Below are 27806 nucleotides of genomic sequence, written 5' to 3'. Positions count from 1 at the left end.
GACAACTCCCCACTCTGCTACTATTACTGCCAGTACCTTACAGTGCAAAAGAGATATAGGCAGGAATTGCTGGTGGGGAGGGGGGAGAGGAAGAGAGCACACTTGAGAGAACAACAAGATGGGAAAGGCTAGGAGGAAGGGAAGCAAGTAAAGTGTCCCTAGGAAGATCTTGGACAAAGATGAGGCAGCATTGGGGGGGTAGGAAAGGACAAAAAGGCTTTGAGGCTGACTCAGGAAGCCACAGAATATGGCCTGGGCAAGGGAAAGGAACACTCTTAGACAGGTGAGGCAGGTCTCTGTGAACGCAGGCAGTATGTGATGAGCCACTACCGTCATTTCCATGCTGGAATTAGAAACTACACACACTCACATGCTTCAATAGCCCAAATGCACGAGCCATGGAGATGCCGGTGATGTCTTCCCTTTCCAGCCAGCAAGTTTCTCTCACTGCACACTTGATATTTTTAGCTATTTCCTTAGGAATACTTTAGGTTTAAAAAGTCCATGTATATGATTTCCCCTGAATCCTTTTTTTTTTTTTTTTGCAAGTCCTGGGGTTTGAACTCAGGGCCTGGGTGCTGTCCCTGATCCTCTTTGTGCTCGAGGTTAGTGCTCTACCACTTTAGCTACAGTGCCCCTTCCAGCTTTTTCTGAGTAGTTTATTGGAGATAAGAGTTTCATGGACTTTTCTGCTCGGGCTGGCTTCGAACTGTGATCCTCAGATCTCAGCCTACTGAGTAGTTAGGATTACAGGTATGAGCTACTGGTGGCCACTACTTTATTCTTTTTTCAACAAGATAGTAATACACACTCCACGCATTTCTTAATTCTACATCTACTCATCGAGATAAACAGTTTCCTCAGGTGTTTCTCCTTTTACTAAATTACATTGAGTAAGTGCCCTGTAATTCAGATGGCCAGACCTTACTACGTGGCAATGCTGCAAGCATGAACCCCATCAATTACTAACCTGTATCTGGGAACTCAGAGGCTCTTATCTGCAGGAGACAGTTCCACATACACAATGGTTGGGCCAGGCAGCAGGAGATAATTGCACATGAGCAAGAAGGAAGACCTCTCAAGAACCTCCCCAGTCTTGGTTACTAGTTTTGTTACCAACTGTGCCACCAGGCACACAAGTCAATTAACCTCTCTGTATCTCAGTTCTCTTCTCTCAAGTATGGGAATAGCTTCATGAGTACCTTCTAAAGGTACGTGTATGTACAGTCTAGGGCCCAGTTTAGCTCTATAGGGAAGTGCTAACGGGATCCTCAGGCCATGGGAAATGCCCTCTGAGATGACTGTGGGATCTCAGGTCTTCTTGATTTATGTGAGGTGAGCAGCTTGTCGCTACTACATGCTCCCAAAACCAACAGCATATGCTCATTGTGGGTCAAAGCAACGAGCCAGAACATCCAAAACTATGGCCCAAAGTAAAACGTCTCCCTTCGTGAGCCAATTGCCATGTGTGTGTGTGTGTGTGTGTATGTATCTATCTATACATATATATGTTTATATACATATATACACATATATGTACACACATACATGTATATACATATATGTACACACATATATACATATATGTATATATAATATATACATATATATACACACACACCCATATATATGTTTACTTAAGTTTCTTTGTATGTTCAGCTGTCCAATGGACTTAGAAAAACATAGCTTGCTTATTTTGATAAGAACGTATGAATATACACATATATGTATTCATAGTCACACATACACTTTTATACGCATATTTGCTTATTTATATATGCATGTAAGTGTAGTCACACACATATTTAATACTGCTACTGGGTTTGGACTCTGGGCCTCATGTTCTTCCTTAACCTCTACACTCAGGGCTGGTGCTCCATCACTTGAGCCACAACTCCATTTTTGGCTTTTTGCTGGTTAAGAGTCTCACTATTTTTCCTAGGAACTGCCAGACTCTTAAAAAGCTGGGATTTGCCGGGCGCTGGTGGCTCATGCCTGTAATCGAAGTGGCGCTGGAGCTCAAGTGGTAGAGCGCTCGCCTTGAGCTGAAGAGCTGAGGGACAACGCCCAGGCCCAGAGTTCAAGCCCCACGACCGACCAAAAAAAAAAAAAAAAAAACTGGGATTACAGGAATGAGCCAAGCCACCAGTACATTTTTTTATTATAGTGATAGAAAGCTAAGTAATATAATGGTTGGTTGCAGGGCCTGAAATCTGGGCCTGGGCACTATCCCTCAGCTCTTCAGCTCAAGGCTACCACTCTACCACTTGAGCCACAGCGGCCACTTCCCACTTTTTCTGCGTATGTGGTGCTGAGGAATCGAACCCAGGGCCTCATGCATGTGAGGCAAGCACTCTACCACTAAGCCATCTTCCCAGCCCTATACATACATTTTTAATTTAGGTATAATAGTATAATTAGATACTTCTGTACAATTTTAGATATAACTGTACAATAAATGCACAATAAAATGGAGTGTGTAGGTCTACAGTCCAATGAGTTTTGTAATTTCACACTCTCATATAACCATGACCCAAAGTAAGATAAACATTTCCATGTGCCTAGAAGTTCCCTTGTCCTCATTTCCAGTTAATTCCTGTCTCTACCCTGGACAAGTTAGTGTCTATTAAAAAAAACACAAATGTTACAAATTAGAGGACAGTCCATGTAATTTTGTATATGGCAGGTATTTTTTAATAGGATATGGCTATGTAGCCCTCTATGGTCTCAAACTGCAATACTCATGCCTTAGCCTCCTGAATTCTGGGAATGGAGGCCATCATCTCATGTTCAGCTTTGACTGCTTTTGAGATTTGTTCCTTATTTTTGGTTTTTAGCAGTTTGACTCTATTAACACTCCTGGGCTATGGTTTATTTTATGTTTATTCTGACTGGAGTTTGCAGATATACCTGGATTTGTACCCTGATCACTTTATCAGTTCTGGAAAGTTTTTGCTATCAATTCTTTTTCTTGAAGTCCATTATGTGTAAGACTCGACAGTATCCAACAGCTCTTGGATTAAAAAAAAAAAAAATCTTTTCCTTCTCTTTGTGTTGTGTTTCAGTTTGGATATCTTCCACTGACCTGACTTTAAAATGGATGCTTACAGCAGACAGTCAGAGGAAAGGAGGCAGGAGTGAATGGGGTCAAGTCTAAGGGACCCTCTTCACGGCTCAGCCCACCCCTGTTTTCTGTGTCTTGGCTGAGTCACCCTACGCCCAGTGAAAGCAGTGACTAGTGTGGAGAGGGTATAAGACCCTCTGTCCTTCCTGAAGTCTCCACCTAGGAGCCTGAATGTTCCCATCTATGGCAAGTGTCTCCATCCTCCATTTCAGTGGAAGAAAGAAGCAAGGGATCTCTGCTGAAAGGCCTGACACCTTCTGAAGTTTTCTTCATTTAGGTTTCTTTGTATGCTCAGTGTCTAATGGACTTAGAAAAACATACCTTGCTTGTTTGGGTTATTTGGATGTGAATGACAATCTTTGAGACTTTAATATCTGACCTAGAAAACACAAAGGCTTGATTCAAAGACTGAATCATTACATTTAAAGAACATAATAAGCACATTATTATTACTGCTACTTATATTTTGATGCATTTTGCCAAGTGGTCCTCATAGTGACAGTACCTACACTCAGGGTGCACCTGTTAACTCTCCCCAGGTCCCTGGGTCATGGGGGTGGAAAGAGAAGGAAGGTCAGTAGTAAACAGGTCGGTGATATACCTACATTAAAAACAAACAAACAAAAAACATTTGGAGTCACTGGAGGCGGCCCTGGCAGCTGTGGAAGTGCATTAAATCACCTACAGAGGCACATAATTATGCACCACTTCAACATTTTAGGGCTGCACACTGAGGCCAGAGAACAGGAGGAAGAAGACTTCCCTGAAAGGCACAAAGACCAGAGCTGAATCCCAGGTAACAAGAAGGGAAAAAGAAAGAATACTAAGAAGGTATCAGGAAAACATAGGATGCTTTTTGAAACAACAAATACATTAAAAACCATCTGTATTCCAAGTTGATGCTGACCTCTCCAGCAATGGTTTCAGTGCGATGAGAACAGAAGCAGGTAAAAGGAGGGTTAAAAGTAAGTCAGAGCCTGAGCACCAGTGGTTCACACCTGTAATCCTAGCTACACAGGAGGCTGAGATCTGAGGATCATGGTTCAAGCCAGCCCAGGCAGGAAAGTCCCTGAGACTCTATCTCCAATTTATCACCAAAAAAGCTAAAGTGGAGCAATGGCTCAAGTGATAGAATGCTAGCCTTGAGCACAGAAGCTCAGAGACAATGTCCAGGCTCTGAGTTGAAGCCCCAGGACTGGTATGTGTGCACATGCACATGTACACACATACACACACAGTAGATGAGAGATTAGGAAACAAACTATGATGTATATACAATTATGTAAAGCCTAAACACCAGATATTTTTAATTGGGCATCTATAGTGGGCTGCGGATCATTTCCATAAGACTTCTCCTCTAAAAGAGTGAACACTGGGAGGCCTGGAAACAGGTAACAAGCAAGTAAACAAGTTGATTGTGATGCTTACTATGAAAAAAAAAAAACAACCACCCAGAACTGCTGTGTGGTAACAATGACTGGGAAGTTGAGTAGAGAAAATCTTTGGAATGAATCCTGTTTTAAGTTTAACAGTTTTAAGTAAAAAGTAAGTTCAAAGCTGACCTGGGAGAGAATATCAGGTGTCTGGTAAAATGATGCCTGTGGCTGAAGTGTAGGAAGAAGATATAAAAGTCCAGGTGGCTGGACGATGAGGTCTAGGTGACCAGTGTGGTTGGAAACTGAGAGGGCATATACATTAGGCAGCAAGGAGCTCCAGAAGAGGGGCTGCAAATCTATACACAGACTCCTGAAATTCACAGCTACTTCCTAAACAGTACATACAACTGGGGTACTCCAGGGAGTCTAACAGAGAGCAACTGCTGGAAGGCTTACAAATATAGGGGACAAGGGTTAGAAATCTGACTTGACTCCAGCCAAGTTGCAGAGGCTCATAAGGTAGACCATGAATGAAAATCCAGGTAGGTATACTTCAGAAGTAAAGACAAAGTCCCAGAAAGAAGGCCTTGCCACAAGGATAAAGACAACACTCCAATGCAACCATCCTGGGAAAAAACAAAGCCAAACTTCTACAAACTGCAGATGATTAGTCCTAAAACAAAACTGTATTCTTCAAAGAGAATCTAAAATCTCTATGAACTTATCTCCTGCAGTATCCTGTATACAAAGTAGATCTGCAAAGAAACTGTGACTCTATGTCCAAAGTGAAAACAGTAGAGAGGGGCTATAGAGGTAAGCTCAGAGGGGCTCAGAGGTAAAGCACCTGCCCAGCAAGTGTGAAACCTGAGTTCAAGCCCAAGTACTGCCAACAAACACATACATAATTTGTTACTAAAGGCTGAATATTTAATTTAAAAACAAAGTAAAACAGCAGACAGTAACTCAGACAACCCAGTGTTGGAAATAATGGGAATGAAAAAAGTTACATAAATGTAATCAAGACCTAAAGAAAAGGAGTCACATGGAAAGAGCAAAAGGTGAATCTAAGCATATAAAATACAAGAACCAAATCAAGAACCAAATGAAAATTCTAGATAAAAGAAATGAAAAACAAAACAACAAAAGCCTCATCTAGATACTGAACAGAACACTGGATAAATCTGAAAGATCAATTGGATTTAAAGCTAAATTGATAGAAGTTCTATGATCCTAACAGAGTGCAAATAATGGGAAAAGAAATGCACAACATCAGTGGCCCATCTAACCCTCAAACGTGTGTCCAACCAGAATCACCTAAGTGCAGTAGGAGAGTGGAGCAGAAATCAGTGCTGCAAATGTCCTCAATTTTGTAAAAAATCAAGAAGCCCAACGAACCTGGGTTTATTACACTCAGCATATTACAGTAAGCTGAAAACAAAAGATAAAGAGCAGATCAAAAGTGTAGCCAGAGAAGAAAAAAATGTGTGTCACTTATGGCACTGTTACAGATGATAGCCAGTCCACAGAAACAATGGAGGCCAGGAAAGAACAGAATACATGTATAAAGTGCTAAAGAAAAGAAAACAAACCAAAGAAAATAGCTAACACCCAGAAATCAACTAGCAAAGACATCCTTCTGAAGTGAGGGTAGAAAGAGCTGCCACTGTGCTGTAGGGATGTGCGGCGGCATCCATTAGAGTTAAAAGTATCCTGTGATTTTCACTTGGAACAACTTCAAGGGGCAAAAAAGAGTTGGTGATGGTAGGATTAGCTTGACGATGATGAAAATATCACTTACAAGATGGATAGGCATGATTATTATGCCACCAAAGGAAAAAGATTAGGAGGAGAACTGTACCATCTGAAAATAGCAAAAGGACCTAACACACAGATACTCCACTAATTTGTACAAAAATTAATATAGTAATCATTACTTCTGGCAGGATGGTAGATGCATGGACTATGTGCCAATGCCAACATGATGATGTGATTCATACAGCAATTAAAGTCATACTTCAAGTATCAAAAAGTCTGAAGCTTCAGTTACTAGCAGGAAGGGTGAACATGATACAGGCAAATCTCAAATCTGTCTTAAATCAAGTCTTTTTTCATATAGTGTCTTGACTAAAAACAACAAAAATGCCTGCATTTAAATTCAACAGTTAGGGGCTGGGGGGTTAGCCCAGTGGAAGGGCGCCCGCCTGGCACGCACAAGGCCCTGGGTTCGGTTCTCAGCCCTGGAGGGGAAAAAATTCAACAGTTACAGCCGATAACATGAGCTAAACATTTGTAAGACTACTTCACAGTCTTATGGCTCTCTGAACAGCACCATGGTGGTCAGCAAGAACAAGCGCCTTACAAAAGGTCGCTAAAAGGGAGCCAAGAAGAAAGTGGTTGATGTATCTTCTAAGAAAGACTGGTATGGTGTGAAATCATCAGCCATGCCCAATATGAGAAATAGTGGAAAAATACTAGTCACATGGACTCAAGGAAAGGAATCAAACTGCATCTGATGGCCTCAGGGGTCGGGGTCTGGAGCAAGCCCTGATGATCTGTAACATGATGAATTTGCATTTAGAAAATTCAAGTTTACAACTAAGAATGTTTGGGCAAAAACTGCCTGACTTCCATAGCACCGATCTTATTTATCCATGACAAAATGAGATCCATGGTCAAAAAGTGGCAGACCATGATTGAGGCTCTGATGTCAAGACTACAAAACAACCATATTATCCAGACCTCTTCCTATGTTTGCACCAACAGGTCCAACAAATCCAAAAGATGGAAATCATGATGCAGACAATGACTGGAAAGTAGTTAATAAATTGATTCCAGACAGCACTGGGAAAAACATAGACAAGGCTTGCCATCCATTTATCCATTTCATGATGTCTTTGTTAGAAAAGTAAAACCACTAAAGAAGCCCAAGTTTGAGTTGGGAAACCTCATGAAGCTTCATAGTGAAGGTGGTTGTTCTGGAAAAGCTACTGGGGATAAGACTGGTGCTAAAGTTGAATGAGCTAATGGATACAAACCATTAATCTAAGAATTCATTTAAAATTCATATTTTAATAGTGACAAAACGCTTATTTGTTAACAAAAATATAATATATATATTCTCATGTACCATAATTTTTCTCTTTTGTTAAGTCACTGCCATTTAAGCTTAAAGCTAGTGTTCTTGAAATAGAGTATAAGTTTACAAGAGGAAAATGACAAAGTATTAGATGGCAGTGGAAACACTTCTGAAAAGTAAAATTTCAAGGGCTGGGAAGGTGTCTCAGTGGTAGAGTGCTTGTCTTGCATGCATGAGGCCCTGGGTTCGATTCCTCAGCACCATATAAGCAGAAAAGTCCAGAGGGACAGTGCCCAGGTCCAGAGTTCAGGCCCCAGACTGACCAAAAAAAAAAAAAAAAAGTAAAAATTTCAAGAAGGAAAAGCCAGAAAGGATCCTTTATCTATCTTATTTAGTGAAAGGGTTGACGTTTAAAGTAGCAGGTACAATGAACACTGCCACAGTGTTAATTGAAAGAAGTGTGGGTTCTGACTACTGTAGTGTCAAAAACATATTCAGGATTTTCTTTTCTTTCCTCCTCCTCCTCCTCCCCCCCCCTTTTCCTCCTCCTCTTCCCGCTCCTCCTCCTCCTCCTCCTCCTCCTCCTTTTTTTGTGGTAGCATAAGGGTTTGAACTGAGCCTCACTTTTGCTAGCCAGGTCTCTACTACCAAGCCACATCTAGAGCCCTTCAGGATTGTCTTGGTATCTGTATTTATAATAAAATGCTGGGAGGGACTAATAAATTTCTGTTAAAAGCTGTTCCTATGTGTCACATGCAATAGACAACTAAATATCTATTTACCATCTTTGTTGAACAAACCATGCATTTACGTTTCAGAAAACAACAAAAAGAATCAGATGTATTGATATGTACATTTTGAGCATGGAATTATTGTTATTAGTATTTTGTTGTGCTGGAGATCAAATTGAGGTCCTGCCCATGTTAGTCAAGTACTTTACCACTAAGCAACATTCCCCCAGCACTATAGTAAGTCTTAAAATGTAAGTAAAATATGGAACATGTCCAGGGAGCAGGACTGGAGGAATAGAGCTGCAATGCAGAAGATACCAGATAAATATTGAGAAAAATCTGTCACCAGTATTTCTGGATACATGAAATGCTGAGTTCTTCAGACAGAAAATGACATTAAAAGAAAACTCAATTTTGTAGGAAGAAATGAAAAGCAATAGAAATGGTAATATATGTGTAAAATAGTTATTTTTGTTCTCTTCTTCCCCCTGTTCTGAAAAAGTATTTAGTTCAAAAGGCCCCATTAGAGAGGTAATTCTTCATGGTGGGGGATGGACAGAGCTACAGTGGCCCCAAGAGGGGCATTAAAGCCTGCACAGAGTAAACATTACCATCCAGGCAGACTAAGCCAGTTGGTCTGGGTTGACTAATAGAGCTTGGTCTATGATGATGGACTCAGCAATTATCTTCCATCCATCCATCCATCCATCCATCCATCCATCCATCCATCCATCCATCCATCCATCCATCCATCCATCGAGTGCCAGGATCAAAGCACCAGCCTCAGCAGGCTGGAAAAGCACTCTGCCACTGAGCTGCATTCCGAGCCCTAATTTTATATCAACTAGCCAGTTGTTCTTCATGATACTGAAATGGGGTAGAAGAATACAGTGAAACAACCATCTTAAAAAAAAAAAATCCAGAGGGCTGAAAAGGTGGCTCAGTGGTAGAGTGCTTGCCTTGCATGCATGAGGCCCTGGGTTCAATTCCACATAAGCAGAAAAAGCGGGAAGTGGTGCTATGGCTCAAGTGGTAGAGAGCTAGCCTTGAGCTGAAGAGCTGAGGGACAGAGCCCAGGACCAGAGTTCAAGCCCCATGACAAAAAAAACAAAACAAAACTAAAACTAAAACCATGTCCAATTTACAGAAAAGTTTCCAGTAAAATACAAACATTTTTCTGCTTTCAACTCATTAAGGAGTTTCAAGTATATGCATATTATTCTGAACCATTTTACAGAATTCATTTGCCTTACTTCCTCAGAATATTAGCACACAAGTCCTACAAGTAATGCTACTTTACTATATACACAGAATAAGACCAAAATCATGGAATGAATGAATACTGACTTATCAGCTGAGGTTCCCAACTGTCCCCGCTGCCTGTGGCTGCCAGAATTCCTCAGTCTTTGCTCTGAAATAGCTAAACTGTGACTTCAGACTTCAGACTTGTGAAGGTTTACAAACCAGTTGTTTTGTCAAATGTTTCTCACTTTGAGTTTGTCTGATGTTTACAATAAGAAGTAGGTTATGCTGCTTTTCACCCAGAATATAGCATTAGCTGCTGGAATGGCTCTGATCTACTATGAATTTCATGAATTTTTTAAACTATAATTTTGAATAATCTTTTATTCCATGGCTTCTTTTTAATGGGCTAAGGTTCTGTATGAAATCAAAGGTTCATTTCTTCTTAAAATTAAAGGTAAAAAAAAGAGTTTAAAAAAAAGAAGTGTGTGTGTGTGTGTGTGTGTGTGTGTGTGTGGTTCTGTATGAAATCAAAGGTTCATTTCTTCTTAAAATTAAAGGTAAAAAAAAGAGTTTAAAAAAAAGAAGTGTGTGTGCGTGTGTGCGTGTGTGTGTGTATGTGTGTCGCTTTTCCCGCCTAGAGTGGAGTTCATTCTCAACCCTTTGGTGACTCATGAAAGACAGTACAGACACCTCCCAGTGTCTCCTAGGAAAGTTAATTGCCTTTTGAGGACACGCACGCAATGGGAAGAAGGGAGAGGCTCAGAACAGATACTTTTGGTCCAGCTTCCCTTCAGGTACCTGGAGCACTGGGGCTCACCATCAAGGACAGCACCAGGACAGACCCTGAGCCAAACCATACCCTCCAGGTTACTTGGGTTCAGATCCACAGAAAACCAAAGATAACAAATGTTCATTGTTCCAAGCTGCTAAGTATTGGAATAACCTTTTACAAATAGTATAAAATACAGTCACATTATATAAACAGAAAAAAGAAGGAAAGACAGTACTGTCATCTAAGATGCAATAGAGTACTAAGACAAAATTTGTGACTGATTCTTGATTAAAAAAAAAACAAAAAACAACCAACATTATACTCTATACAGTTGCAAATATTCAGTATTACAGTACTAAATGTTTTCCATGGAAGGCTTTTTGAGAAAAGATAAAGAGTTTGGTTATTAGAACTTTTTCAAAATAATACTGCTAGTCCTAGCCAGTGAACCAAGGAATTGGGGGGAGGGGGGGAAACACAAAAAAGAGAAAAGCAGTCAGGTGTTGGTGGCTCATACCTGTAATTGTAGTTACCCAGGAGGCTAAGATCTAAGGATCGTGGTTCAAAGCCAGCCAAGGCAGAGTCCATGAAACTCTTTTTTTTTTTTTTTTTTTTTGGTCAGTCATGGGTCTTGAACTCTGAGTCTGCTGCTATCCCTCAGCTCTTCAGCTCAAGGCTATGCGCTCTACCATGTGAGCCACAGTGCCACTTCCAACTTTTTCTGTTTATGTGGTGCTGAGGAATTGAATCCAGGGCCTCATGCATGCGAGGCAAGCACTCTACCACTGAGCCACCTTCCCAGACCCATGAGACTCTTATCTCCAATTAACCAAAAGAAAACTGGAAGTGGAGCTGTGCCTCAAGTGGTAGAGCAAGCCTTGAGCTGAAGAGCTCAGGGACAGCACCCAGGCAGGGGGGGGAGGGGGGGAGAGATAGAGAGAGAGAGAGAGAGAGAGAGAGAGAGAGAGAGAGAGAGAGAGAGAGAGAGAGAGAGGAGAAAGGGGGGGACCAAATAAATAAAAACATTTAAAAAAACTAAGACAAAAAACAAAAAGATCATATTTTTAGATAATATGATTATATAATGAAGAATTCTAAGGACTCTGCAGGACAGCTCCTAACACACAAATTTAACAAGATTAAAAGTACCTACAAGGGTTGGAAGCCAGTGGCTCATGCCTGTAATCCTGGCTACTCAGAGGCTGAGGTTGGAGGATCATGGTTCAAAGCTAGCCTGGGCAGGGAAGTCTGTGAGACTCTTATCTCCAATTATCACCAAAAAACTGGAAGCGGTGCTGTGGCTCAAGTGGTAGAGCGCTCACCTTGAGCTGAAGAGCTCAGAACAGCGCCCAAGCCAAGAATTCAAGCCCCACAGCCAACAAAAAAAAGTATACAAGGTCAAAAAAAAAAAAAAGTGGTATTCTATAGATGGGTAACAAATGATTGCACATAAAAATGAAAAAAAAATGCAATTCAGTTTATAGTAGCTAAAATATTTAAATATTTATGACATTTTCAACAAACTTCCAGACTACTTTGAAATAATGTAGACAGAAAATAAAGAACATCTAAATAAATGGATAAGAATCAAGACATGGGGCTGGGAAGGTATTTCAGTGGTAGAGTGCTTGCTTTGCATGCATGAGGCCCTGGGTTCGATTCCTCAGTACCACATGAACAGAAAAAACAGGAAGTGGCACTGTGGCTCAAGTGGTAGAGCGCTAGCCTTGAGCTGAAGAGCTGAGGGACAGTGCCCAGGCCCAGAGTTCAGGCCCCACGACTGACAAAAAAATAAAAAATAAAAAATAAAGAAGAGATTCAGTGTTGTAATTTTATTCAAGCACAGTCAATGGGAAAGGGAAGTCTTTGAGCAAGTGAGGTACAACAACTGGAGATACCACGGAAAAGAACCAACCTGACCTCCATCTTACACAAGGAAAACGAACTGGAGATGGACCAACGAACTAAACACAAAGTTAACTAAGAAGATTCTAGAAGAAAATATAGCATAATACCCTTGAGATATTCAGGCTGAGATTACGTAAGGAATGACCCAAAGGCCAGGAAGCAAAGACACAACTGACAACATGAACTTGATCAACATTAAGACACAATTCCATTGGAAGACATATTATGAAAATTTAAAAAGCAAGCTACTAAATGGAAGAAAAGTCATGATAAATATATCTTGCAGAAATGTTATATCTGGAAAATACAAAAACTTCTACACGTTAGTAAGAAATAAGACCAAAAAACCCTACCAAGACTTGAAGAACAACTCATATATATGAATGATCAACATATTCAAAGATGCCTGACATTATTCATCTAGGAAAGGCAAATTAAAATCACAACAGGATACCATTGTGTATGTATACAACAATTGTGGGTACCAAAGCATTGTGTTAGGATGTGCTATGTCCTCACTAAATACTGGTGAGCACATCCTCAACACAATACATTTCCAGTGCAAGACTGGTAATGTCCTCAGTTACACGGGCATCTGCCCTAAAACTAGCAAGTCTACCTCTACTTATTTACTTAAAGGAAATTAAAATATATACCCACAGAAAGAGGCTTAAAATAGTGTTTACAACACCTGTATTCATAATAGCAGAAAGCTGAAAACAGTCTAGATGTCCACAATCAGAAAAAAGGACAAGGAAATGATGGTCTTATTTATGTAAGAGAATAATTGTGCCTCAATTTTTAAAAAGAGGACTAGGACTCTGATACCTGCAACAAAGCTTCATCTGGAAAATATTACTTCCCCATTCATGGAGAAGAATCAGATGCCAATGACCATATTTTGTATTATTTCACATATGTGAAATACATAATAGGTAATTATATGATTGAAATCACAATGGTGATACAGGGATGGGACTCACAAGGAACTTTCTGAGGCAGTGGAAATTTTCTGCATTTTGATTAGGGTGGTAGTTATATAGAGTCTACTTATCAAAATCAAATCTTAGTCACTTATAAGACCCACCTTAAATAAAGACATACAAAGAATAAAAACAAATAGCAAAAAGATGCACCATACAAATACTGACCAAAGGACATAGTGTTGTTACCTCAATAATAGGTAAATTACACTGTAATGCAAAACATCTTCCCACTGCTGAACAGTACATTTCATAATGCTGGTGTTGACAGTAGCATGTAAAGCTCTAAGTTTTGTTATTTCCTAATGTGGCTGTAAAACAGATAAAACTGACATTATGATGAAAAGGAATAGAAAAACCCACAACTACAGTGGTATATTTTATCCCATTTCTCTATCAATAACTGACAAAATCAGATAAGCAAAAACTTAACAAGGATAATATAAAAACATAATTAATAATTGCGACCTAATTTTACTCATGTGACATAGCACTTAACAGTCGAAGAAAATGTAGCATTTTCTTTTTTTTTCTTTTTTTTTTTTTTTTGTCGGTCATGGGGCTTGAACTCTGGGCCTGGGCGTTGTCCCTCAGCTCTTCAGCTCAAGGCGAGTGCTCTACCACTTGAGCTACAGCGCCACTTCCAGTTTTCTGGTGGTTTATTGGAGATAGGAGTCTCACGGTCTTTCTTGCCCGGACTGGCTTTGAACCGCGATCCTCAGATCTCAGCCTCCTGAGTAGCTAGGATTACAGGCGTGAGCCACCAGCGCCTGGCTAAATGTAGCATTTTCAAATAAACACATGGTCAAAAATGACCACAAGCTAGATCATATAACTGACTGTCAGGTCTCAAATGATTTAGTTATATTATCTTAGAACAATTATTATGCCAGTAATCATTAGGAAAAAGTTATTCCTGCATTTGGATTTGAGAAATACACACCTATTTAAATAACACTTGGGTCAAAGATGAAATCATAATAGAAACTAGAACATATTTTGAATTGAATAATAAATGACAAAACATATAACTTGCTGGATCCAATAAAAGCCACTATTAGGGTTAAAAAATACAAGGAATACAAAACTGGGTGCATGATTCAAATGGTAGAGCACCTGCCTAGCAAGCAGGTACACTCTTGAGTTCAACCCTCACTAACACCAAATGAATGAATGAATATAAACAGAAGAAATACAACTGAGAAAGACCAAAAAAATCAGTAATCAAAACTCCTATTTCAAAAAGTTAGAAGTGGAGCAGTACACTGACAGAACAGAAATAATAAAGATGGGAGCAGATTAACAAATTAACAAAATAGAGAACAGACATACTATAGGGCTGATTAAAAGCAAAAATATTACCAGAAATGAAAAAGGAGTATTAATATATAATTCTTTTTTTTTGGAGGGGGGGTCCGGTTGTGGGGCCTGAACTCTGGGCCTGGGCACTGTCCCTCAGCTCTTCAGCTCAAGGGTAGCGCTCTACTACTTGAGCCACAGCACCACTTGCAGCTTTTTTCTTTTTGCTTATGTAGTACTCAGGAATCGAACCCAGGGCCTCAAGCATACAAGGCAAGCGCTCTACTACTGAGCCACCTTCCCAACTCCTTAATATATAATTCTGACTTTTTATTTCTTATACTGGTACTGGGACTTGATCTCAGGGCCTTGAGCTCTTGCTTGGCTTTGTTGTTCAGACTGGTGCTCTACCACTTGAGCCACAGTTCCACTTCTAGAATTTTGACATGTTTATATCAACAAGTTGGAAGGAAATCTATAGTCAAAATCCAAAGAGAGATAGAGACAGAAACAGAGACAGAGACACAGAGACACAGAGAAAACAGACAGACACCCACGAGAGAGAGAGAGAGAGAGAGAGAGAGAGAGAGAGAGAGAGAGAGAGAGAGAGAGTGAGAGAGACACCCACCGACCAACCAACCCTAGCTGGGCACTGGTAGCTTATGCTTCTTCAGAAAATGAGATGAATCATGGTCCCTTGCCTATTTTCTTTCAGATGTAGAACTGAGAGAGGGAGGGAGGATAAACACGACTCTAGACACCTGACTTTAGACAGAGAATATCATAGAAGAAAAGGAGATCAGCAAGGACAAATGGGGTGGGCATCATCAAACAGGTCATATACATGTGGGAAATGGTCCTAGTGAAGCCCACAGCTCTATGATTAATATTCAGTATTACATAAAAACTTTTAGCTAGAAAACCAATAAAACTGATAGCTGGACAGACTGGAAAAAGACCTAAATTACTGCTATTGAGAATGGAGGAGGAGCTATCCCTACAAGATCTTAAAGATATTAAAATGACAACAGGAGTATATATGAGCTTTATAAATAGTATATGAATAGTAACTCTTCAAAGAAGGTGATACAACAGAGAATTCCTTGAAAGACACAAACTATCTAAACTTTCTTAAGAAGAAATAGATGCCTGAATAGGTTTCTATTAAAATGATCAAATCAGTAGATACATGATGGTGTATCTACAAACATCCCAAGGAATCCAAAATAATAACTGCCTGAATAATTTACTTAGTACAGTTAAAGAAACAAGTTTACTAGGTACAAACCAAGTTTATGTCTATACATTATTCACAAACAATTAAGACTGAAATAAAAATATCATTTATAGTAATATCAATAATCATGTAAGTGCACTAGGTGCTGGAGCACACATCTATAATCCTAGCTATTCAGAAAGCTAAAAATCTAAGAATCGTGGTTCAAAGCCAGCTTGGGCAGATAAATCTGTAACTCTTACCTTCAAATAACCAGCAAAAAGCCACAAGTAGAAGTATGGTTCAAGTTGTAGAGTGCCACTCGTGGACCAAAAAGCTGATAGTGTGAGGCCTTGAGTTCAAGCTCCAGTACCAGCATGGAAAAAAACAAAAACCAAACCAAAACAAAAAACAAATGAGTGCTGGGAGGATGCCTCAAACAGTAGACTCTCCAGTAATGCCTCCCAAAAGCCAACCCTACCAACAGCAAACCAACAAAACAACAAGGAAAAAACCCACAAAATACTTTGGGACACATTTATGTACAAAGCCTGTATAGTGACAAAAATTTTGATAAAAATAAAGGAAGACCTAAAAAAACAAGGTAATAGACTAAGCTTATAGCTCACCTTGCTAGCATACCAATCCTCCCCAAATTAATCAATAGTCTGTTTTCCCAACCAAGCTCTCAGTAGACGCTAGAGGAATTGATTATAGTGAACCTAAAACTTACACAGAAAAAACAAAGAACCTAGAGGTACTAAGCAAATTTGAAATGATTAAAATACAATGAGATAGATGCCCACCAGATTTTAAGACTTTTTAAAATTGCAAGTTTACAGCAATCAAGAAAGGCCCGCACTAGACAAGCAGATCAATGGACAAGAATTGAAAATTCAGAAATATATAACACATTAATAAAATAAACACTGAATTCAACATTAACAAATATTGTTAGAATAACTTGATTAACATGTGGAACAAAGTGATCCTTGACCATATACAGTAAACAAAAGCTAGCAGAAATAGACTGGCCTGAATTTAAGACAAAGCTATAATAGAACAATTCAAGAACAAAGGAGAAAAGCTTTCTGACTTTGATATATAGGCCACAAAAAGCAGGAGGGACAAAAAGAATCAACATCTATGTTCTTTCAAATATACCTAAGGAAAATCTATAGACTAGGAAGAATAAAACAACTCTACTGGAAACAAAGGTTTGAGTAGATACAAATATGTGTAAGAAAAAATGAATAACATCAGGAGTCATGAGGAAAATGAGTTGCACTAGTGAGACATAATTGTACACCTAATAGAATGGCTAAAATTGAAAAGCCTGATAATACAGAAAGTTGAAAAGGATACAGATCAATTGAAAATGATACAGTTCAACTGCAACTTTGACACACTGTTGGATGGAACATAAAATGGCATAAATGCTTTGGAAAATAGTTTCAGTTTCTTACAAATTTAAATACAAACTTAGCTCATAAAAACTGTACTCCTAGATAGCGGGAAGAAAATATATGCTCATGAATATTCATAGTTGCTTTATTCATAATAGCAAAAAACTATAAACAACTCAAATGTTTATCACCTGGTGAATAACCAACTTTTGATATACCATACAACGGACTAAGACTCAGCAGTAAAAAGGAGTTAACTACTTAAAGTATATATACAATATCTGCATTTAGATGAAAATCTAGAGAAGAAAAATCTAAAGTGACAGAAAACTGTTCAGTGCTTGCCTGGAGTCAGAGCCAAGAGTGGAATCGAAGAGAATCAACTTTGAGAGTAAAGTGATAAAAATGAATATGGCCATGATCTGTGTCATAAAATTAGATAAAAATTCACTGCAATATCAACTTAAAACTGTTGTATTTTACTGTATGTAATTTATACATTAGGTGAAGTAAACTAGAAACTCTGACCAAAGACACAGAATAAAAGATGCAAAAACAGCTATAATATATGGGTGTTCAATTTAGGACAATGACTGAGTAATGGTTATGAATGCTCATTAAAAAAAGAAAATGGCTGGAACTCAATGCAACCTAAGTTATACCTTATATTTTATTCACAAATCATTTTCAGGTGAATTTTAGGTCTAAATCTGGGTGTGTGCTCTGGTACTGAGGCTTGAACTCAGGGCCTCTTGCTTTTGCTTGGCTTTTTTTCACTCAAGGTTGGTGCTCTTCCATTTGAGTCATGCTTCCACTTCTAGCTTTGGGTTAGTTAACCTATGAGAAGAGTCTTCCAGATAGGTCTGCCTACCTAGTTTTGCATGAGCCTCAGATCTCAGCCTCTTGAATTAAGATTATAGATCTAAATCTTAAGAGTTCATGCCCCATGATTGGACCCTCCCCCCCCAAAAAAAAATTAAAAAAAAAAAAAAAAGAATTCTCCTGACAACATGGAGTCAGTCCACTCATGAACCTTCCTTTGCCAGGCACTCAAATGACCAGCAAGGGGCTGGTTGACGTCTAGACTCCAGGTCTGCATCCTACTCCAAGAAGAGAAGATGAAGGCCCCCATGTAACACCTGGGGTAGAGGGGTTTGGGAAATGGACAAGGCAGGAGACAGTGACTTGCTATTGGCTAGTGGGAGAAGAGACTTAGGAAGAACTTGAGAAGGATGCCCTCATTGTTGACTTTTTTGGGGGGGTCCTGAACTCTGGGCCTGGGCGCTGTCCCTCAGCTCTTCAGCTCAAGGCTAGCGCTCTACCACTTGAGCCACAGCACCATTTCCAGATTTTTTCTTTTTGCTTATGTGGTGCTGAGGAATCGAACCCAGGGCCTCATGCATGCAAGGCAAGCGCTCTACCACTGAGCCACCTTCCCAGTCCCTCATTGTTGACTTGACTGAAAGACAGCAGAGTCTTCAGAGAGAGGTCTGAGCCTCCCACTTTTTCACTAGCTTACTCACAACCTAAGACCCCAAGAGAGTGTGGGCACAGACCCTATGATGAGTGTAATCTACAGGACAGATCTTAGGACAGAATTTGGTGCTCCAGGTATGTGACTCCTCCACATGCAGACTGAATCATTCTTTTATCCAGCATACTTGAGGAAGAGGTGGAGCCTGGGCCATGTATTCTTAGTGTCTCAAGAGGAATGGAATCAAAGCATGTAAAGTTCTAATAACAACCAGACATTTACCACAAACTTCCTGTATGCATTCTCTACCACGTCAATGAATTCTCCCAATATCAGGCCATAGGCCTGATGGATGCTACCTCACTGTCCCCCACAGAGCAGCTAAGCTGCTTTCATGGAAGCTTTCTCAGCTATCTGAGAGCTGAGGCCTGATTTTAGCTGTGGACGCTTCCTGTGCTCAGCTCTTCTCCATTGTACAACATACTGGGACACTAGGAAAGAAGATGAATTGAGGAGCAAGGTATTTAGGAGCCAAGAAATCAGACATGAAATTCTGCAGGAAATTAGAATGAAATCATGGGTTGGAAATATAAGCTAGGACCCCAGAAGGAGGGCTGGAGAAGCTAATTTTGAGTCACGTGACCTGCCGGTAAAGGTAAGCTTCACAGGTAAAAGCTGTGGGAGGAGAGATCATTTGAGGGACACAGCTTAAAGACGAACATTTACTCATTAGCAGGAAAAGGCTGGAAGTCAACAAGGAGGCAGCACAGCCACGGGAATAGAGAAACTAGGAAGACAAAGGAGCTTCACTCTAAGCAGAAGATGCACTGGTGAAGTTGGATCTTCTCTTGTCTCTGCTGTTTCAGCAGCCTTCTTTGCCACCCTCCAGTCCTGCTGTCTGTCCTCTGTCCACTTCACCCTCTGACCTCGTCCTGCCTTGCCTTTCCATAGCACGGTATCTTGGCACTCCCAGGCTTGTTCCAGGCCTCTTCTCACCTTCATACAATCACCAACCTGCACACTTCTGCTCTTCAAACATTTGTGTCCTTAACTATTTTATGGAAATATAAATGGCTGACTTTCAAAATTCAAACATCAGGGCTTCTATGCTTCACTCTTTCCCTGGTCCCTACAGGAATCAGTTATTTCCAGAATGAGGACAGTCCGTGCTTTGCACTTGATAGCCCTCCTATGCTTCTCTTTTGTAGCACAGAAAATGGCCAAATAGCCATTTATTGCACACTAGTTATACAACATGACTCTCTCCTTGTCTACAAGTGCCAAGTAGACCAATGTATCTTAATCATAACTATTCAAATTGGTTACATAGCCTAAACACAACAAAGACAACATGTAAACAAACAGATGTACCTTCCAATGGAGCTTATTTACAAACCTAAGAGGTAGAATAGGACAAAGGGCTATCATTTGCTGTCACCTGGCCTAAATCACCAGCACTCAAAGAATGAATAAACCTTAAGAGAAAAATGCTGTGGGGCTTGATCATGAGATGGTGACCATACCCAAGATCCATTCTGAGGCATCAAGGGTGGAAATGAGAAAGAAAATTATTTCTTCCAAGATTTTTAGTAATAGGGCTAGGGAATAGTTTGCTTGTAGTTTAGCAGGGTGGGAGCAAGTTTGAAGGGTGAGGGAAGTGATAAAAGGGGGGGGGAGGGAGGAGGGCAGGGCGTTCTGCCAGGCAATGGTGGCTCACATCTATAATAGCTATTCAGGAGGCTGAGATTTGAGGATTGTGGTTCAAAGCCACCCTGGGCAGGAAAGTCCATGAGACTCTTCTCTCCACTTAACCACCAGAAAACCAGAAGTGGTGCTGTGGCTCAAAGTGGTAGAGGGATAGATAGCCTTGAGAAAGCATCCAGGACATGAGCTTGAGCCCCATGACTGACAAAAAAAAAAGGGAAGGGGAGACTTCAGAGTCTGGAGACAAGTGTGGATCTGGTCATGAGGGAGGAGGCCACATTATAAGTCAAAGTAAAAGAGAGAGAGAAAAAGGGAAAGATAGGCTTGATGCTGGTGGCTCATGCTTATAATCGAGCTATTCTGGAGGCTGAGATCCAGGGAGTCATGGTTGGAAAAATCTTAGGCAGAAAAGACCACTAGACTCCATCTCCAATATAACCACCAACTTTGGTTGATAGTATAGTTCAAGTGGTAAAGTGCAAGTTGAGAGCAAATCTAAGTGAGTGTTAACACCCTGAGATCAAATCTCATTACTGCCAAAAACAAACACCCAAGTGTAAGGACCTGATATCAAATCTCACTGCTGCCAAAAACAAAAACAAAAAACAACAAAATGAAAAACCAAGGATAGGTAGAAGGAAAAAAGACTTACTCTCGTCTTTCTTGTACAACTTGAGACAAAACACATTCCTGGTGTAGAGCAGTCAGAGCTGGCCAGCTCAGGACCACAACCTCATGGCATGTTGGGAGCCACTGACAACAGTGGGATGAAAGTCCAGGACGTCACCACAAGCCTTGTGGGGACCCAAGATGCTTTCCCTGCCATTTTCCTCTCTCTTCACTCAAGACTATCCAAGGTGGCATCTGGGATTTCAGCTCTGACTCAGTGTGAGTGTCTCACTCACTGAATCACTATCACTACTGTATGCTGTCATTTCCTAACACTTTACTTTCCTGGGCAAGTAGACAGGTAGGCCCAAGCAGAGTGAGGTCATGACTTAAACATGTGGGCTGCCCAGTTTCTGCTGGAAGGATATTAAAAGGCACTTTTTTTGTTGTTGTTGTTGTTGTTGGTCCTGGAGCTTGAACTCAGGGCCTGGGCGCTGTCTCTGAGTTTTTTTTACTCAAGGTTAGCTCTCTACCACTCGGAGCCACAGCAACACTTGGGGTTTCCTAGTGGTTAACTGGAGATAAAAGTGTCACGGAACCCTACTATATTGTTGGTGGGAGTGTAAACTTGTTCAACCATCTGGAAAGTTGTATGGAGGTTCCTCAAAAGACTCCACATAGAGCTCCCCTATGACCCAGCAATCCCACTTTTGGGCATTCCCTATGACCCAGCATTTTTGGGCATTTACCTGAATGATCACAAATAAGACCATACTAAAGCTACCAGCACAACTATGTTTATTGCAGCATTATTTACCATAGCTGAGATATGGAACCAACCCAGATGCCCCTCAGTAGATAAATGAATCAAGAAAATGTGGTATATTTACGCAATAGAATTCTATGCCTCCATCAGAAAGAATGACATTGCCTCATCGGAAAAAATTATATTAAGTGAAGTAAGCCAGGCCCAAAGAAACACAGGTCCCATGGTTTCCCTTATTTGCAATAACTAGTATATGTCTGAGACAAGCAGAGAAGGTCAGATAAAATGATGTTAGGCAAAATGAACCCCAAGATAAGGACACAAGTGGTTTTTTTTCTTTCTTGCTAATGTTTCTAATGTATTTTATAAGGTGATTTTTTTTGTTGCTTTGTATGTCCCTCCCCCACAGTATAACCCCTGTTTTCACTGTATTTGATGTTGGTAAAATTTGGGGAGGAGAAGGGAAAAAACAAATTGTTTAAATAGGGATAGAGGTGGACCCATTGCAACAAGATGTTATATCGAAAAACGAACCTCACAACTTTGGCAGTGGCGGGGGAGTAGGGGGGAGAGTGTAGTTGTGGAGATGGGAGGGCAGGGATGGTAGGGGAAAAACAAAGGAGGAGGCAACAATGTTTGATAAGAAATGTACTTATTACTTTGCTCATGTAATTGTAACCCCTCTGTACAGTATTTTCACAATAAAAAACTTATTAAAAAAAAAAAAAAAGAAGTCTCATGGACTTTCCTGCCTGGGCTGGCTTTGAACAGCAATCCCCAGAATCTCAGTCTCCTGAGTAGCTAGGATTACAGACACCAGCCACTGACGCTCAGCTTAACAAAGGCATCTTAATTGTAGCAGTAGTTGTGGATTTCATCCCCAAGCTCTCAAATACATAGGAAACTCACAGTATCAAAAAAAAAAAAAAAAAAAAAGCACACGTGCTAACAACTGATAATTTCTCAGTAGACTATATTATAGAATTCCCTTTCAGGCTGCGAAGTAGTTCTCAATGTGATGAAAAGTATTTAGAGCACAAGCCTTACTTTTTCTTAATGATGGACAGATTTCCCCTATAAATGAAAGAATCCAGCCATGTGACATTGGCTCAACATTTGTAAAGCTGCTCAGAAGGCTGAGATTTGAGGATAGAGTTCAAAGTCAGCCTCGGCAGCAAAGTCTGTAAAATTCCATCTTCAATTAACCAGTTAAAAAAAAAATACAAGTGAGCTGTGGCTTAAGTGGCAGCCTTGAGCAGAAAAGGCCGAGATTGGTACACAGGACCTGAATTCAAGCTTCATTAGTACACGTACGTACACGCATGCACGCACGCACGCACGCGCACACACACACACACACACGAACAAAAACAAGGAAATCATTTGATTGGGGTTTCGGAATAACAATAAGCATAAGAGTTTCTTAGTGTTTACCAGCTTAATGTGCTTCAGTCTTGAAAACCCAACTTATTAATATACACTAGAGACATATTTCATATAAACATGCAAATCCTCTGAAAAACTTTAGAGAATGGGGGGAAAAAACCTTATAGATGGCCAACTTCAATTATGCCAAGGACCAGAAAAAAACCTTCACATTTCAACATAAAAACGTAAATTTATTATTACCACTAATGTGGGTGTGAGAAGGGTTTGGACTCCATTCTATTTCTTTTTAGGAAGGAGTAAAACCATCCGAATATGAATATCTTTTGATTGACACACGCAGTACCAGGATCTGTATTCATCCGCCTCTCTTTATGTTGTAACTGGAATTATAAATGTATAAATGAAGTTTCTGTATCTAGCCTATTATTAAGCTGTAATTCATAGTTTTTATTTTGAAGTTTTCATTTCCTGAAATCTGAAGAGAATTTTCTTAAAATACACCAAACCTCACTGTATTTGTTCATCTTTCTGGGGATGCCAAACACCAGCAATTCTGAAGGCAGAGTGCAAGATTGCACAGGCTACACCTGTAACACTTTTGCTTGGAAAGACTTTCAGTGTACCTTGGAGGAATGGCAAATAAATGTCATTTCTTACCCTATTGTTGGGTTGATGTTCGGATCAAAACTGTCTTCCACAAACCGCCACACGATGCTTGATTTACCTACACCTGTATCCTGAAAAAGAATGAGATGGTGACCGAGGAAAAGCTACTGTGTTTACAGACAACCAAAAACTATTTTGTGACCTAAGCTTGAGATTTCAGAAGTCATCCTCATGTGTGAAGAGGGCAAAGGTGGATTCTGTAAACTTTCAGAGGAGCAATCAGATTTCAACCCGTAGTGAAGGGGATGGGTTCCGCAGTTTTTAAAATAAAGAGACCTTTTGAAAGACCCAAAGTTTCTGCTTCCTGTGAAAAGCAACCAAAGCACTCAACTAGGAACTCCAGTCCTGATGAGCTCTAGCCACACTCTCTTTGGGAGGTCAAAAGGTCCAGTTACTGGAGTTCCAATCTTTAAAACAGAAACTCGGGAAGAACATCGACCACAGAAGGGTCAGGGCTGGCCAAACTGCGCTGGCTAGCCAGGAAGCCGAAGCTTCAAACTCGCCTGGGGGCTTGCTGACTCGACCTTCACCTCCTTCACCTCCACTTTCCAAAGTAAGGCAAACAGTTGTCAGGGACGCCCCTAAAGTTTAGAGACGTCCCCCTCGACCGCCAAGGAGGCCAGGGCTGCTCCGAACCCCCAAAGCCCGGATCGGGGCTTCACTTTAGTCGACTTGGGCAACTCCCAAACTAATGAGTACCTGCAGGAGTGGGGCGGACGCTACCGGCCCGGGGTTCTCACCCGGGCCCGGTGGAGGGGCGGGGAGAGCGCCCGGCTCGGGGAGCCCAGCAGGGTCCCCCGCCGCGGGGCCTGCCGCGGGCCGGGGCGGGGCGGCGGGACCCGGGACGGCCCGCGGGTCCCGGACCCAAGTGTGGAACTGCGGGGCGCCAGGGTCGGGCCCGGCCGTCCGGCCGACCTCCCGCGGCCTCCGGCCCCTGCTCGCCCCCACTCACCCCTAGCAGACAAACTTTGAGCTCTCTCAAGGCCATGGCGGGAGTCCGGGGCGCGGGCCCGCCGCCGCCCTAAGTTGAGGAGGGAGAGGCCCGGCCCAGCAGGAGCATCCCCCGGCGCCGCCGCACGGCCCAGCCTCGGCCGCGCGGGCCGTGAAAGGGCGGCAGCCGCTCGCCCGCCGGTTCTCGGTCCGGCCTGTTCGCCGCCAGCCACGCGGAGCCCCCTCAGCAGCCGGGAAGCCACCAAGGCCTCCGGGACGCTACCGCCGCCGCCATCTTGGGACGCCGGCCGGGTCAGCTGACCTCCCCGCCCACTTCGGCAGCCACCTTCGCTGCGAGGGCGGGGCGAGAGGCGGGGTGGGGGCGTGGCCACGAGCGGCCACGCCCACAACACGCCCCCAGGCCCAGGCCCAGGCCCATCCCAAGATGGCGGGTGAGCGGGGCCGGGCTCCGGGGCGGGGGGCCGGGGGCGCGTCGGGCGGTCCCCTCCCCGGGGTCCCCGCCAGGCGGGAGCCCTGGCCCACACAGGCCCGCGCCACCCCGGTATGTCGTGGTTTTCAGAGATCCCTGTGCCGTGTGGACTTGCGGGATGACTTGGTCGACTGTAAGTAAGAGTTGGGGCGCCCCGCCCCTCCGGGTCCCTCGACGCGGACCGGGGGCGCGCGAGGCGGGGCGGGCCGCCCGGGGCCGGGGGCCGCGGGAGACCGATCGGAGCCGTCCTCGCTCGCTGCGCGCGGGCGCCTGAGATGGGGACCCTGCCCCCCGGGGGCCCGGGACTTGGGCTGTGGTTGGAAACTTTGCCTTCCCGTCGGTCCCCGTCCGGTCCTCCACCCCGAGGGCGGGGCGGGGGGTGCATGGTGACCCCAGGACCCCGGCTTCTCCCCCTGGGACTTCGGGACGTCGAGGCGTGCGCCCGTTGGCCGGCCTCGTGGTTTCTTCCCGCCTCTCCGCTTTGGGCGGAGAGCAGGGCAGATGCCCTCCTGGAAAGGCCAGTTCTAGTTTGTGGCAGATGAAGCGGCTCCTTTCCACTCAACATGCCTTTCTTGAGCACCTACTGGTTACTGCCCAGGCTGCCGTGTGTTGAGTTCTAGGTTTACCAAGATGAACCAGAAAGAGCCCCCGTGTACAGGATCTGGCAGGCCTCGAGCCTGCCCAGAGAAGTACCCAACGCTGGCACGCTCCCTGGGGGAGGGAGGCCTGTACAGAACACCTGGATGGCTGAGGGGAGTTGGGGTTTGATTTCTGGGTCCCAGTCATACTTGGTACTACCTCTTGTCTTCCATTCCCCATCTGAAAGTTTCCTGATGATAATCGTCGGTGTTGACTGAAAACGTGCCATAGACTGTGTCCAGTGTTAAATGCTTTATACACTTTTTCTCCTTTGTGTGTGTGTGTGTGTGTGTGTGTGTGTGTGTGTGTGTGTGTGTGTGTACTTAAGCCTCATGAGTGGAGGAGCAGGAAGAGTCAATGCTGAGAGATCAGCTTGGAGTCCAATGGCAGGCCGGTGAAATCCTGTGCCACCATTGATTAGAGGTGTGGTTCTGGACCAGTCATTGGTACCACACTAAGCCCCAGTGACCCAGTGAGAATTAAATGAATAAAGTGTGTAATAGGAAGCACCCTCTAGTACTGGAGGCTATTATTATTGATAGGATGGTTATTAATATGTATTTGAAATTGTGTGTGTTGGGGATATGTGTTGGATCTGGGGCTTGAACTCAGAGCCTCTGGGCCTAGACACTGTACCTTAGATTTCTTTGTTCAAGGCAGGTGCTTTGCCACTTAAGCTACAGCTGTTCTGGGTTTTTGGTAGTTAATTGATGGTAAGAATCTTACAGACTTCTGCCTGCACTGGCTTCAAACCTTGATCTTTAGTTTCAGCCTCCTGAGTATTTAGGATTACAGGTGTGAGCCACTCTGTGCCTGGCATATTTGATATTCTTTTTTTTTTTTTTTTGGTCATGGGGCTTGAACTCTGGGCCTGAGCACTGTCCCTCAGCTCTTCAGCTCAAGGCTAGTGCTCCACCACTTGAGCCAGAGTGTCACTTCTGTTTTTCTAGTCTCAAGGACTTTTCTGCACGGGTTGGCTTTGAACCAGGATCCTCAGATCTCAGCCTCTTGAGTAGCTAGGATTACAGGCATGAGCCATCGGTGCCTGGCTCATATTTGATATTCGTAAGCCACATAACATATAACCAAATTCATGGAGCTGAATCTTTTGGTCAGTGCACATCTTCCAGTCATTGATAACTGTGATCCACCACTAAGGTGCCTGTCTTTGTGGACTTGCTCTTTGGCCTCTGTGGAAAAGCTATTTCTAGGCTATCTATTGTTTGGTTATCTAACCTAAGCTCAGTGGCTTAAACCAGCAGCACTTCATTGTTTCTTACGGATCTGTGGGTTATTAGGCAGTTCCCCTGCTTCCTACCTGTTCTGCTGGGCGATGGGAGGTGGAAGGTCCCTGGTACCTCTTCACGGGTGGTGCGGGTTCTGGCTGTTTGCCAGGACATCTGCTGGGGCTGCTGGCCAGGGCCGTAGCTCTCCGCTTCAGCTCTTGGCTTGTCAGCCTTCTCACATCATGGTGGCCACAGAGGAGTTGAACCTCCTTACTAGAAGCTAGCTCTGTCAGTATTTTGGGGAATATGTACCAAACACAAGGAAGAGGTTGCACCAGGGAAAGTTTTTAATTTTGGACAAGAAAAGTACTTATTACCTTATTTGTGTAACTGTCACCCCTCTGCATGTCACTCCTTGATGATAAAAAATATAAAAAGAAAAGATTTTAATTTTGGTTCCAGTTGTACAAATGTTGCATGTTTGAGACTTGTAATAAAACACGGCTTGCTTTTTAGTGGCTAGCCGAAGGCTTGCCCCAGTAAGAAAGGAGACCACCATTAGGGCTATGAATGCAATCATGCCTTGGGGCTTCTTGTTTGGACAGAAGCGGAAGGCACAGGAAGCTGTGCTTTACAGGGATACATATGTGGTTGATGGAGGAGCCATAAGAGAGTGGCTCCCTCTCTCCTCAATTTATGCTGCCCTAGTTCTTATGCATCACCCTAGTGATATTTGGGCGGGAATACCACCCCATCATTAACACCACAACCTCCGAA

The 27806-nt window shown here is 42.5% G+C and overlaps 2 protein-coding genes and 1 pseudogene across 9 annotated transcripts in view; 2 read left to right on the top strand and 1 right to left on the bottom strand.

The window, feature by feature from the left end:
* Positions 1–24978, bottom strand: part of Rab22a (RAB22A, member RAS oncogene family) — a 72978-nt gene extending 48000 nt beyond the window's left edge. For all 3 annotated transcript variants that reach the window (XM_069990073.1, XM_069990071.1, XM_069990072.1), the window contains exons 1-2: positions 24697–24978; positions 23736–23815 (exon numbers count right to left, since the gene is read on the bottom strand). In XM_069990073.1, coding sequence (XP_069846174.1) covers positions 23736–23815; positions 24697–24732 — 116 coding nt within the window. In that variant the 5' untranslated portion in view covers positions 24733–24978. The remainder of the gene's footprint in view (positions 1–23735; positions 23816–24696) is intronic.
* Positions 6831–7546, top strand: LOC138805157 (small ribosomal subunit protein eS1 pseudogene; annotated as a pseudogene).
* Positions 24979–25120: 142 nt separating the features above from the next.
* LOC138805304 (serine/threonine-protein phosphatase 4 regulatory subunit 1-like) overlaps positions 25121–27806 on the top strand; it is a 73645-nt gene continuing 70959 nt past the window's right edge. For all 6 annotated transcript variants that reach the window (XM_069990066.1, XM_069990063.1, XM_069990061.1 and 3 more), the window contains exon 1: positions 25121–25297. The gene's annotated coding sequence lies outside the window, so the exon portion shown is untranslated. The remainder of the gene's footprint in view (positions 25298–27806) is intronic.

Source organism: Dipodomys merriami, unplaced genomic scaffold (genome assembly GCF_024711535.1).
Source record: "Dipodomys merriami isolate MVZ:Mamm:240054 unplaced genomic scaffold, mDipMer1.0.p SCAF_39, whole genome shotgun sequence".
Lineage (NCBI taxonomy): Eukaryota > Metazoa > Chordata > Mammalia > Rodentia > Heteromyidae > Dipodomys > Dipodomys merriami.
Note: the sequence above shows the minus strand (reverse complement) of the source record. Positions and strands in the feature narration are given on the sequence as shown.